The 12,371-nt window shown below is 45.8% G+C and overlaps 1 protein-coding gene and 1 long non-coding RNA gene across 2 annotated transcripts in view; one reads left to right on the forward strand and one right to left on the reverse strand.

Annotated features, from left to right (window-relative positions):
• The window catches only part of CDK6 (cyclin dependent kinase 6), a 138,921-nt gene that overhangs the window by 68,717 nt on the left and 57,833 nt on the right, over positions 1-12,371 (reverse strand). The window contains exon 3 of the mRNA XM_075827712.1: positions 11,424-11,559. Within this exon, the coding sequence (XP_075683827.1) occupies positions 11,424-11,559 (136 nt within the window). The remainder of the gene's footprint in view (positions 1-11,423; positions 11,560-12,371) is intronic.
• Positions 1-12,371, forward strand: part of LOC142652171 (uncharacterized) — a 94,280-nt gene that overhangs the window by 18,566 nt on the left and 63,343 nt on the right. The gene's annotated exons all lie outside the window — the stretch shown is intronic.

Raw genomic sequence — 12,371 nt, forward strand, 5'->3', positions numbered from 1 at the left:
AAACCCCGCCTCCCAGGCGTCCCCTAACCAGTACAAAAGTGCCACCAACCTGTCTCTATCCGTGTTGACGTCACCCAACTCTCTTACCCACTCCTCCCACTGCCTCCAACAAGCAGAATAAGCACTCCACGTTGAGCGCGCCAACGACCTTTCCACCAATCGTTCTACGGGACCGAGACCAGATCCCAAAGATGTTCCGGGCAGACCACGCCGAGACGTTCCGCTCCCGGTGCCAATTGCCGAAACCGGTCCCACTGCGAGCGAGAAAGAGCATCAGCGATACAATTCCGTACCCCCGGCACGTGCACCGCCACCACCCACGCGTTCAATGACAAGCACACCAACACTAAATGTCGCAACAACTGAATTACCGGAGGAGAGGATGCCGTGATGTTGTTAATGGCCAGCACCACCCCCATGTTGTCGCAGTAAAAACGAACCTTCTTATCCCTGAGCCTGTCCCCCCAGATGGTCGCCGCAACCACGATGGGAAACAGCTCGAGCAGGGCCAGATTCCGCGTGAGTCCACTGGACACCCAGCTAGCCGGCCATTGACCCGCGCACCACGGACCCCCCCCATAAGCTCCAAAACCGCCCGCTCCAGCTGCATCCGTAAAAATATTCAAATCACTCGTATCCTGCGCTGGAGCCATCCATAGCGACCGACCGTTATACTGGCCCAAGAAGTCATCCCATACCTGCAAATCAGCCCGATGCTCCTCCTTGAGCCGTACAAAGTGATGTGACGCACGCACTCCCGCCGTAGCCGCCGCCAACCGTCTACCAAACACCCTCCCCATTGGCATAATCCGGCAGGCGAAATTCAACTTCCCCAGCAACGACTGAATCTCCCGCAGCGTAATTTTCTTTAACTTGCAAGCCCGACGTACCTCCTGACTCAAAGCCCCCAACTTATCCATCGGAAGACGACACTCCATAGCCACCGAATCTATCTCAATTCCCAAAAAACAAATCGTCGTTACCGGGCCCTCAGTCTTTTCTGGCGCCAAAGGGATCCCAAAATCCCTCGCAACCTTCTGCAGTGCATGAAGCAAATTACCGCAAACCGGCAAACCCCCCGGGCCGACGCACAAGAAATCGTCTAAGTAATGTATTAACGAATCGACCCCGGCTACACCCTTCGTCACCCACTCCACGAAGCTACTAAAAGCCTCGAAGTACGCGCAAGAAAGGGAACACCCCATCGGAAGGCACCGATCCACGTAAAAAGCCCCATTCCAAAAACAACCCAACAGCCGTTGGCTTTCTGGATGAACTGGCAACAACCTGAACGCCGCCTCGATGTCGGTTTTTGCGAGCAGCGCGCCTGGACCCGCAGCACGAACTAACCCAACCGCTTTATCGAATGAGGTATACACTACGGAGCACAACTCATGATCAATCCCGTCATTTACCGACGAACCCTTGGGAAACGATAAGTGCTGAATCAACCGGAATTTTTGGGGCTCGCGCTTTGGAACAATACCCAATGGGGACACAACTAAATCCTTTATTGGCGGATCAATAAAAGGCCCCGCCATACGGCCTAACGAAACTTCTTTAAACAACTTTTCCGACACGACCTCAGCATGCAAGTAGGCCGATTTAAGGTTCCTCCGCGTAACCGGGACCTCATAAGGAGGCGGAGGAATAATAAAACCAACACTAAACCCTTCGTAAAGCAACTTCGCCGCAGCCCTATCCGGATACTCATTTAGATAGGGGGCCATCCTTTCCACCCTCACCGGTGACAACCCCTTGACCAGCCGAGGAGGACTGGTTCCCTGACCTCTTTTTCCGCATACATTTTGCCGCCCCATGGGATGCACCATTACACTCCGAACACACGTGCTTGAACTTGCACGTGGCCCCGAACTTACACTGGCCATCGTTGAATTGCCAGCAGAATCCCAACTTCGCCCCACCGCCCTGTCCGACCTGACTGGACTGGCCCCCTTGGCCAACGCTCCCGGGAAAGGGCTGCCTAACCGGAGCCGTGACCCTTAACCAGAGAGCAATATCCTTCTGGTCCCATTGAATCGCCGGCCGAACCGCTTTACGCTGACGGAATTGCTCATCGTATCTGAGCCAAGCCTGCCCCCCGTACACCCGATGAGCCTCCCCAATGGCGTCAAAATAACAAAACAACGCCGAACAATTTTCCGGCGCCTTTTCCCCTATTACACTGGCTAAGATGGCGAACGCCTGCGACCAATTTACGAACGTCTGCGGGATAAGCCTATACCGCCGACGCTCCTCCTCGTCCTTCTTGCTCTCATCCCGCTTGCTCCTATCCAAATTGAATTTAGCAAGCGGCAGAAGAGAAAAAATCTCAACGTATTCGTCCTTCCAAATACGCTCACGCACCTCCTGCTTTAAGTGCGCCCCCAACGGACCTTCAAAGCAAACATATACCTCCCCGCGAGCACGATCATCAATACGCACCCGATCGCCGTCTTTTTGGGCCTCGGTCTGTACCGACACCGCGACCGCCTCCGTAGCCGCCATTACGGGGCGCGCCTGTAACAATCCCACTTCCCTGGGGCCCTCCCAAACTACCGCCGGGGACACCTCCATAACTACTGGCGCCGCCGCCCTATCGAGACGCCCGACCAGCTCCCGCAAGCAACCCACCAAGTCCGCTAGACCCGCGCCGTCGCGCCCGCCCACGCCACTACCGGCCACCGATCCGACGCTAGCAGCCCCCCTGCCGACACCCGACATAAAAATCGCTGGATACGACAAAGATGGAGTTATGCACTCACCGGGCTGCACAGGCGCTGTGTTCCCGTCAGCCGGACCATCCTGCCCTCGCCGATACACGTCCAGTTCACCGTCTTCCAGCTCCTCTCTCGCCGACGACTGGCCATCCCACCGACATCTCCGAACCGGGGATGATGACGCGCTGGCAGATGGGCCGGCAACCTGCCGCCCGACCGCTGGGATCCAAACTTCCGACCGGACCTGTTGCCTCGACGTCGCTGCAGGTCTAGGCGTCCGTCTCGACGATCCCGATGAAGCCTGCCCCCTGGCCGGAGCATCACCAGGCAGGGCGGCCGTAGCTAGTCTTCCCGATCTTGCATCTGATGGGGGGGGGGTGACAGGGAGCCCGGCCTGCGACTCCCTGAGAACCGCCGGACCCCGTCGCGGCCTGGGATTCCTGCCAGGACGCAGGGCCTGGGAAGGGGCGGTCCCCCCAGCTGCCTGGCCTGCAGCGTCCATATTAGGGCTCCCCCTGCGACGCCGTGTCCGCGGGACCACCTCAGGGCTGAGGCGTTCTGGAGGTCGGGACCGCCGGGAGCGACGGGCAGACCCGGCCTGAGTCACCGTCACCCCCGGCGACGCTCTCTGCCTCCTCTGAGCAGGAGCGGGTGTTGTAAACTCCCCCCCCGCCGCCATATTACTGCCAGGAAGGGGGCCGGGGGAGGGGAGCCTGTCCCCCACTTCAACAGACCTCATATGCCGTGCCTGACGTGGCGAATCGGCGTCGGGGATCATTGTAAGTGCAGCCACGGTCTCCTCCAACCAACCGGGACCGTGGTGCACAGCAGCGGCACGCAGCCGCGCAAGCATATCAGCCTCAGACATGACGGAACAGAGCGGGGCAACGGGAGCTTACTGGGTGAGTGGTTACTTCTCCCGCTGCTTCCGGCTCACTGCCGAAAAACAGCGGGAAGCTCCGTAACGGCCCCCTAACTCCTCCCTGTCCCTCCTCCACCTCTAACTTTCCCTACGAAGTTAACCCTTTCCCTCCTAGGGCTGTCATGGAGGCTTCCCTCCTAAGCCCTGCAGGCTGCGTTCAGCCTCGTCTGTAAAGGTGATGTAGCAGAGCAGGGTATGCGGAAAAATCGGGAAAAGCTAAAAAGTAGTCAAACAAGCCAGGTTAATCAGGGGTCTATTAAAATAATTGTAGCAGGAACGCTCAAACCAAACTAGGGATAGGAAACCTATAAAAGCACACTGAGGCCAGTGTGCATAGATTTTAGATAGTCCGCCCTTCACCTTGATTGGCGGTGCAGCCGCATGCTATGCCCATGCAGGCTAGACAGGAGGAGCGAGAGGATGGGTAACTACGTGACATTTTCGTGTTACGATACTTAGCACATATATAAAAAATATCCCACAACAGTAGTCTCTACTCACATAAAGCAAATGGCTATGCGGAGTGCAATGGGCGTCCGTGTATTTATATACTGTACACAGCTGTGCCTTCACCCTAGTAAACACACACAATAATCTTACATTGCCCTTGAATCTAGAACATCGTCTTTCATTGAGTTGGTATGAAAACTTTACCCTCTCAATACAATGCCAAACATTGTTTACTGGGGTAGTTTGAGGGCAGCTAGCGATACGTCAATGACAAGAATTGGCTGCCATCCCAAATCCGGAAATCTGACATTAAAATCTTGTAATGGAGGTTTATCATACTATCAGGAAACATGACTAAACCGGGCAGCTGATAAGAATACTAACGATCTTATCTGAGGAAGAAAAGAATGGGCCTCAATGAGCCGCTCAATTATTTCCTATATATTTATTTACAGCTTTATCCACTGTAACCAAATCCAGGGTTTTGTGGTAAGATTAGGCAGTTTTAGTGCATATTCAAGTTTTTGATTTGTTGGGCTATGGATGTAGCTTTTTTTTTTTAAATCGTTTTTATACACATAGCTATTGATATTTTTTTTTAGAATGATCAGGCTTATACTTTGTAAAATTAGTAAAAGAAATATGCTTTTTAGATTTCTCATTAATCCCTTTGGCAATTATATAGTGTTACCCTAAAATTGTAATTTATAATAATTGGTTTTGGGCTAGTGACCTGCTAACATCATCCTGGCGATCATGCGATTAGTTATGTGACCACCCGAACCAATGGCTGCTGCCTCTATTCTATACACTGCGCTGATTGAGCAATGTGTATTCGAAGTCTGAGAACCCCTTCTGTCTTCTCTCCCGGGTCCCTGACAGTCTATGACCAACGGTTAAACGACATTTGGCTTCCAGATCGCTCGGTTAAAGGACCAGGACTTAAAGAGACAATTAAAGAGCAGTTTCCAAATCGCCAGTAACGTTTAGCGCTTGACTCCTTCTCTACTGTCACATTAAGACTTCTATTCAGATATTACTTATTATATCTGTTTCTGGGAAAACTGGATGACAACCCATGTAGAAGCAAAAAAAATAAAACAAATAGAATTTTTAACACCTGTAAAGAAAAGGACAAAAACTTATTTACAAGTGATAAACATATAATGAATAAAATGCTAAATTATGACATGGTTCCCAAAGGTACCGTTTGACCTCTGTCTCCATTAGGAAGAGGTTTTCAATACCAATTATAAATTTGGCTCAACATATTGCATATGATCAGCTTAACCGTTTTGTTGCCGGGACAATTTTCACACTTTTTACATACATGACTTATAAAATAAACAGAAGGCATATTATATGCCCCCATACCCTAATATATATATAAAAAAAAAAAAAAGAAGACACCTGGCACATTGTGAAAATGCCACAATTTTGCATCAAGGCATAATGCATTAAAATTCATGTTTGTGGCATAAAGTCTGAGCCAAGAAGAGCCCGAGACGCAAAACACCTCCTAAAAATAAAAGTTTGGGATATGCAGAGTTTATATATGCCACTTATGCTTATGTCTACATGCTCTTCACATAATCATCAGAACTAAGGAAACCAAAACTCTATGTTATCCAGAGGCGGTAAACATCCGAGTCACATCATTTCTAATGCCATTTGGAAAGATTTTTTAGCTGTCGTCCCAATGATATCTCTTAATGTAGCACATCGCAGGTCTCGGTTATTTCCACTTCACAGCGTGTATCACACACCGGTGCTTTTAAAAGAAATGGGCCTTCGGACTCATGTGAAATGTCCGAGGTGTCCTGAGGAATAGGCCAACCTTATCCACATGATGTGTGGGTGCCCCGCTATTCAGGGATTTTGGGGTGAGGTGTTTGGATTGGTGGATATCTTATTTCAGATTTGTGTGCCCCGATCCCCATTGATAGGTGTCCTAGGATATGTAGAAGATCTCACAATTACTACTCATCAGAAATTGGCTACTCAAAAAATATTATATCAGGGACGTAAACTAGTAGCTATGAGATGGCTAGACTCCCTCGCACCCACGTATAGGGAACTGGTTAATCATGTGAACGGTATTATACATATGGAAAAAGCTAATTACCTAAAGTGAGGCGCTCTCAAGAAAAGGTCAATGTACAGCGTGGTTGATGTCTCCGGGAGTTGCCATCGGCTACTCTTCTTTAGACGTTTCCTTACGGTTAATGGGGCTGGGTTGCTGATAATTATCTTCTGCTTGTGTAATAGATCAAGGGAAGTTGTAGGAGAGGGGATGTGGTTGGATTGGCAAGATACAAATATGTGACTGAGTGACATGCATGGTGCTCTTCGTCGAGGGTGGGATAGGGAGGGGGGAAGGATGAGGGTGGGGGGACTGTTTTAAGTGTATGTATTAAATGTTTCTGTTTAATATAAAAACTTGTCATTAAAAACTATTTGATTTAAAAAAAACATCCGTGTCACGGAATTGACAAAAGGCGTAGAAAGTGATTATATGTGCAACGGAAAGTAATGCTATAAGACTTCAGCTCTGAAGCTTGACGAATTGTGAGTGCAGCTCTGAACTATACAGGCTGTAACTCATTTACAAGCTACGAAAAGTTGGTGGGTTCTTTATAGTGAGGAGTACAATAATCTTATGTGTCCCTCTCCTTGCCTGTCACATGTAGAGAATATTGTTGTCACTGGTAGTTTTCTTTCCCTGGCTGACAAAATGGCGGCTCTGCAGGGTCATTATTTTGAAAGCTAGGGAAGCGAAACACCGATGACCACAGTGTTACCTCCTTACCACAGGCGAGCACATGGACTATATCAAATATTGAATATGAAGAGATCGCTTAGTTGTGAGGGACATTGGTGTTGATCCTAATCACACCTTATTTTATTTGGTTTTGAGTCGAGTTCAGTCCATATAGTCTATTCAGTGGATAGGTGATACATGTTTTTATTAAGGAAAACCCCTTTAAGGTGGCACCAAGGCTCCTGAAATCTTCTGGAAAATCTAGATAATGAGATTAACTTGCCTTAAAGTGACAGCCCTCGGCTATCTTACACCGAACCCCTGGCAGGGTAACGACAGAACGAAGGTTGAGCTATAAACTGATAAATACCTACATGCATCACTACTAGAAATTAATGCATGGGCTATATGAAGCCGTGGTTAAACCACGGTTGCCATTTGTCCACGTGGCTATTGTAAAAATTCCAACATGGTTTTGTCATAGTCATAAGTTCACTTGTGATTTGGGGATTTCCACCGTACGAAACAACTAAAGTTGTGAGCGCAAATTTTTTCTGTGATCCATGCAAGACCTCATGTTATAGTGTAGCCAACAACAAAAAAAAACAAAAAACTGAAAAGAACAAAAAACAAAAACAAAAAAACACTTTTCACACACATCCTATGCCGTTCCCAGCCTTTTACAGGCAGCTGTAATGGGAAACCTAAATTGATGAGACTATGACTTAGGGTAAAATAACAGTGAACAGACTTTGCCCATTCTGACGACTAATGGTGGCGGTATAAATCCTAAAGGATATCATATGACTATATGTAACCGTACCTTGGAAAGTGGTAAAATGCACAGCTGTCACACAAGAAATGGCCATCACGAATGTGTGGGATCATTTACAGAACACAATTACAGGGACCACATGATCCTTATCACCAGGAACTGTCTCACTAAGAAGATTTGGCTATCGGGGGCTTTGAATTAAAACTTTTCAAAACTGGAAAACAAGAGCTCATCATAGTAATACTAATACTTCTATTTATACCAAGGACGTGCTGTAAAATATCTTCCAGGTACCTCTTCGTTAGTCTTACTGCCTGAGCGACCTTCAAACATTTCACGAGTAATTTTAATTCTTCCATTTTTTGTGTGTTTTGTTTTACTTAAAACGATAATTTTTTTTAAAAAAGAAGATTTTATTTCTATTTTTTTTTAATTTTCTTGTTTAATGTATCTTAGGCCATATACGTCACCCATAGGTTCCCATGTGAAACATGTTTACCACACCGCATATGTTTTTTATGGATTTCATTTTATGGAATACCGTAGTCTAAAAAGATATAGCAAGGTATACCAGCCCAATGGAGACCAAAAGGACACTCTTTTGGCCCCTGTCGGGCTAATGAAGCCATATGGACACGTTTAGCGGGTTCTTCGGGAGCTTTCCTAGCAAATACATGATGTCATCAGGCTTTGGTAGTCGGTTAATTGCCCTGTAGTAGTGTATGAGGCTATAAAGAGGTACAGTGGCATTGTATTATGATGCTATATGGCGGTGACTATGTAGTAGTGTATGAAGCTATATAGAGGTATAATGCCTCTATAGTAGTGTATGAAGCTATATAGAGGTACAGTGGCTCTGTAGTGGTGTATGTAGCTATATAGAGGTATAATGCCTCTGTAGTAGTGCATGTAGCAATATAGAGGTATAATGCCTCTATAGTAGTGTATGAAGCTATATAGAGGTACAGTGGCTCTGTAGTGGTGTATGTAGCTATATAGAGGTATAATGCCTCTGTAGTAGTGTATGTAGCAATATAGAGGTATAATGCCTCTATAGTAGTGCATGTAGCAATATAGAGGTATAATGCCTCTATAGTAGTGCATGTAGCAATATAGAGGTATAATGCCTCTATAGTAGTGTATGAAGCTATATAGAGGTACAGTGACTCTGTAGTAGTGTATGAAGCTATATGGTGGTATAGTGGCTCTGTAGTAGTGTATGTAGCTATATAGAGGTATAATGGCTTTGTAGTAATGTATGAAGCTATATGGAGGTACAGTGGCTCTGTAGTAGAGTATGAGACTAAATGGAGGAACTGTGGCTTTGTAGTAGTATATGTAGTAGTATATGAAGCTACATGGTGGTAGAGTGGCTCTGTAGTAGTGTATGTGGCTATATAGAGGTATAATGCCTCTATAGTAGTGTATGAAGCTATATAGAGGTACAGTGGCTCTGTAGTAGTGTATGTAGCTATATAGAGGCATAATGCCTCTATAGTAGTGTATGAAGTTATATGGCGGTATAGTGGCTCTGTAGTAGTGTATGTAGCTATATAGAGGTATAATGGCTCTGTAGTAGTGTATGAAGCTATATGGAGGTACAGTGGCTCTGTAGTAGAGTATGAGACTAAATGGAGGAACTGTGGCTTTGTAGTAGTATATGTAGTAGTATATGAAGCTATATGGTGGTAGAGTGGCTCTGTAGTAGTGTATGTGGCTATATGGAGGTACAGTGGCTCTGTATTAGAGTATGTAGCTCTATCGAGGCATAATGCCTCTGTAGTATTGTATGTGGCTACAATACTAAATAGAGGAACTGTGGCTCTGTAGTAGTATATGAAGTTATATGGCGGTATAGTGACTCTGTAGTAGTATATGAGGCTTAATGGAGGAGCTGTTGCTATATAGTAGTATATGAGGCTATATGGAGGTACAGTGACTCTGTGGTGGTGTATGAGGCTATATTAAGGTATAGTAGATCTGTAGTAGTGTATGATGCTATAATGGAGGTACAGTGACTCTGTGGTGGTGTATGAGGCTATATTGAGGTATAGTGGATCTGTAATATTGTATGAGCCTATATGGAGGTGCAGTAGTTCTGTAATCGCATTAAAGCTATATAGCAGCAAAGCAACTCTGTATTAGTGTAATAAACCACATGGAGATATTGTGGCTTTTTGGTTAAGTTTGAAGTAATCTTGGCCTTTGCTGTATATGGAGGAATATTGACTATTGTATGTTCTGGCCTTGAGGCTATATGTTGGAATGTCAGCTTATATGAAGTTAAATTTGCTATTGTATGGAGGTATTGAGGCTCTGTGTTTGAGGTTATATGGAGGTATAGGGATTTAGTGGTAAACTGCTGGATTCCTATTACAAAAGAGTAGTTCATAGTGGAAGCTCAGATGACAGTTACACAGTTCCAGCTATAATGTTTAGTCACATGTCTGACAGCAGGGTGGAGCCAAACTGTAGTCTGTTTCCAAGGGTAACCAGTAGAATTTTGAAAGCAGTTTTATAGTGTAGGAAGTCGAGACTAACTTGAAATGAAAGTAGAGCAAAGAGTTTAAAAAGTTCTGAAAAACTATATCAATTTAAATTGTGAAACGTTGTACGGCACAATGTATCTGTATTTCATTCTCAGTACAAAACTCTATTCAAGTTTAATACCAGTTAAAAACAGTGAGCAGGGATTATCGCAGACCACTTGGTATTATGATGATTCAATTTGACATTTTACAAATGGCTGGCACAGCAAAATTCACTAATTATGTATGTATAAGACAAGCATAATGCTACAATAAGCGTCCATTTCATGCCCATGAGACTCTCTTGATGTGGCAGGATATTTAGATCCCGGCAGGAAAAATGTTTTATTTAATACAGTGAATATTTTTCCTGGCAAAGAAAAGTGACTTATAAATCAATTTTAGCAAGCTTGCCCCTTTTGCCGAGATAGAAAGTGTCTTGAACACTGCGTGGGTGTATGCTGTTCAGTTACACTAAACGGAAGAAACGTCCTCATTTTCTTTTCTTTGTCGCATCTTGGAAAAGCGTTACGCCAGATTCAATTTCTTAAAGGGGTTGTACGTTTTGGATAGTGCGTCTTTGTTAGAAGGGACCCTTGAAAATAGGCTGATCACAGCGAATCCCGCTCTTTGGACCCACAGCAATCAACTGTAATCTGCAAGGGAACCTGACAGAAAGTGAATAACTTCCCTGCAGCGCCACCCCAGGGGAAATTAAGTATTAAAATTAACGGCTGTCTATGTAATGCACGAACAGGCTGCTTCGTCCAGAGCGAGAGACTCTCTTTGTAACTGCTATCCTTGCCGGCTAATAGATGGAGGTCCCTATTGAGGGATATCCACTGGCGGATTATCAATAGGGCGGTTCGGGCGGCCGCCCGTGGCCCAAGGCTCCCGAGGGGCCCATGGCCAGCCGAACCGCACATGATCGCACGGGCCCCCTCATGCCCGGTGGCGGTGCTAGCGGCAGCCACATTCATTTGTATCTGAGTCCTCAGGACTTAGCATTGTTGCAGGTAAAAAATAGCTGTTTTCCTGCAACAATGTGTGGCCATTAATGAGCAATTTGACAGCTGCACCAGACAGGGTGCCGTATCGGCTGTCGTCCGCATCGCGGCCTCATAGCAGACACGTTAATGCTGCTTTGTGGGGGTCTTACCTTGAGGGAAGTTTCCTAATTTGTTTTCTAGAGGAAACAATCCTTTCTGGATTATTGGATGCCTGAAAAAAGGAATGTGTGTATAAGTGCGGGCATCGTCATAAATACCTTTATCGTCTCATTGGGAACTCCAGGCTCCGGTACTTTATCCAAATAAGTTGACAAATCTTGGTCGACGTGTTCAAAAACCAGTGTAAGCTTCGTCTCCCTGTCTGTCCGTGACACAGTACAGACATCAAACAGCCTGCAAAAAAAAAAAAATGAGGAAAAATATTCAATAAATGATTTTATTCTACTAATCTTATAAAAAGTAGTAGCGCTAGTAGACATTTTCGGAAGGCAACCAGCATTCATCTCAGACAAAGTTCCCACTAGAGTGAAAATGGCAAATTAATTAATTGTTTTATCAGTTACCCATTAAACCCTAATATGGTGTAATTGGAAAAAGACCACCGAGAAGAATGGCGCTACAACTGTATATTATATAATATATTCTCATTTTTAATGGCGGTCTGCAACAACCTGACTCAGTTCGTGTACATACGGTGAAAATTGCGGCAACTTTTCCCACCGGAGACGTAGCAAAGAGAGCTGGCGGTCTGGTTGTCTAGGCCATCGTATGACTCAGAAGCCTCTCCTCCCATGGAGTTTTGCAGGAGAGGCTTTGACGACGTACGTTGCTTAGACAACCCAACCGAACAAGATTTATTACTGCAAGGAAAAAAGTGGAGCAGCTGCCAACAATAACCAATCAGATTCCAGTTTCCATTTTCCAGAAGCCTTTTGGTAAATGAAAGCAGCGACCTGATTGGTTACTATTGGCAACTGCAAGAATTTTCCCTAGCACAAATTTTGATAAATTTCCCTTAGGCTATGTTCACACCGAGTATTTTGGGGGAGGAATATCTGCCTCAAAATTCCGTTTGGAACTTTGAGGCAGATATTCCTCTCCCTGCACGCCGATTTTCGCGGCAATTATCGCGCCGTTTTTCGCCCGCGGCCATTGAGCGCCGCGGGCATAAAACAGCGAGATATACGCTTTCTCCTGCCTCCCAT

Source organism: Rhinoderma darwinii, chromosome 5 (genome assembly GCF_050947455.1).
Source record: "Rhinoderma darwinii isolate aRhiDar2 chromosome 5, aRhiDar2.hap1, whole genome shotgun sequence".
NCBI classification, from domain to species: Eukaryota; Metazoa; Chordata; class Amphibia; order Anura; family Rhinodermatidae; genus Rhinoderma; species Rhinoderma darwinii.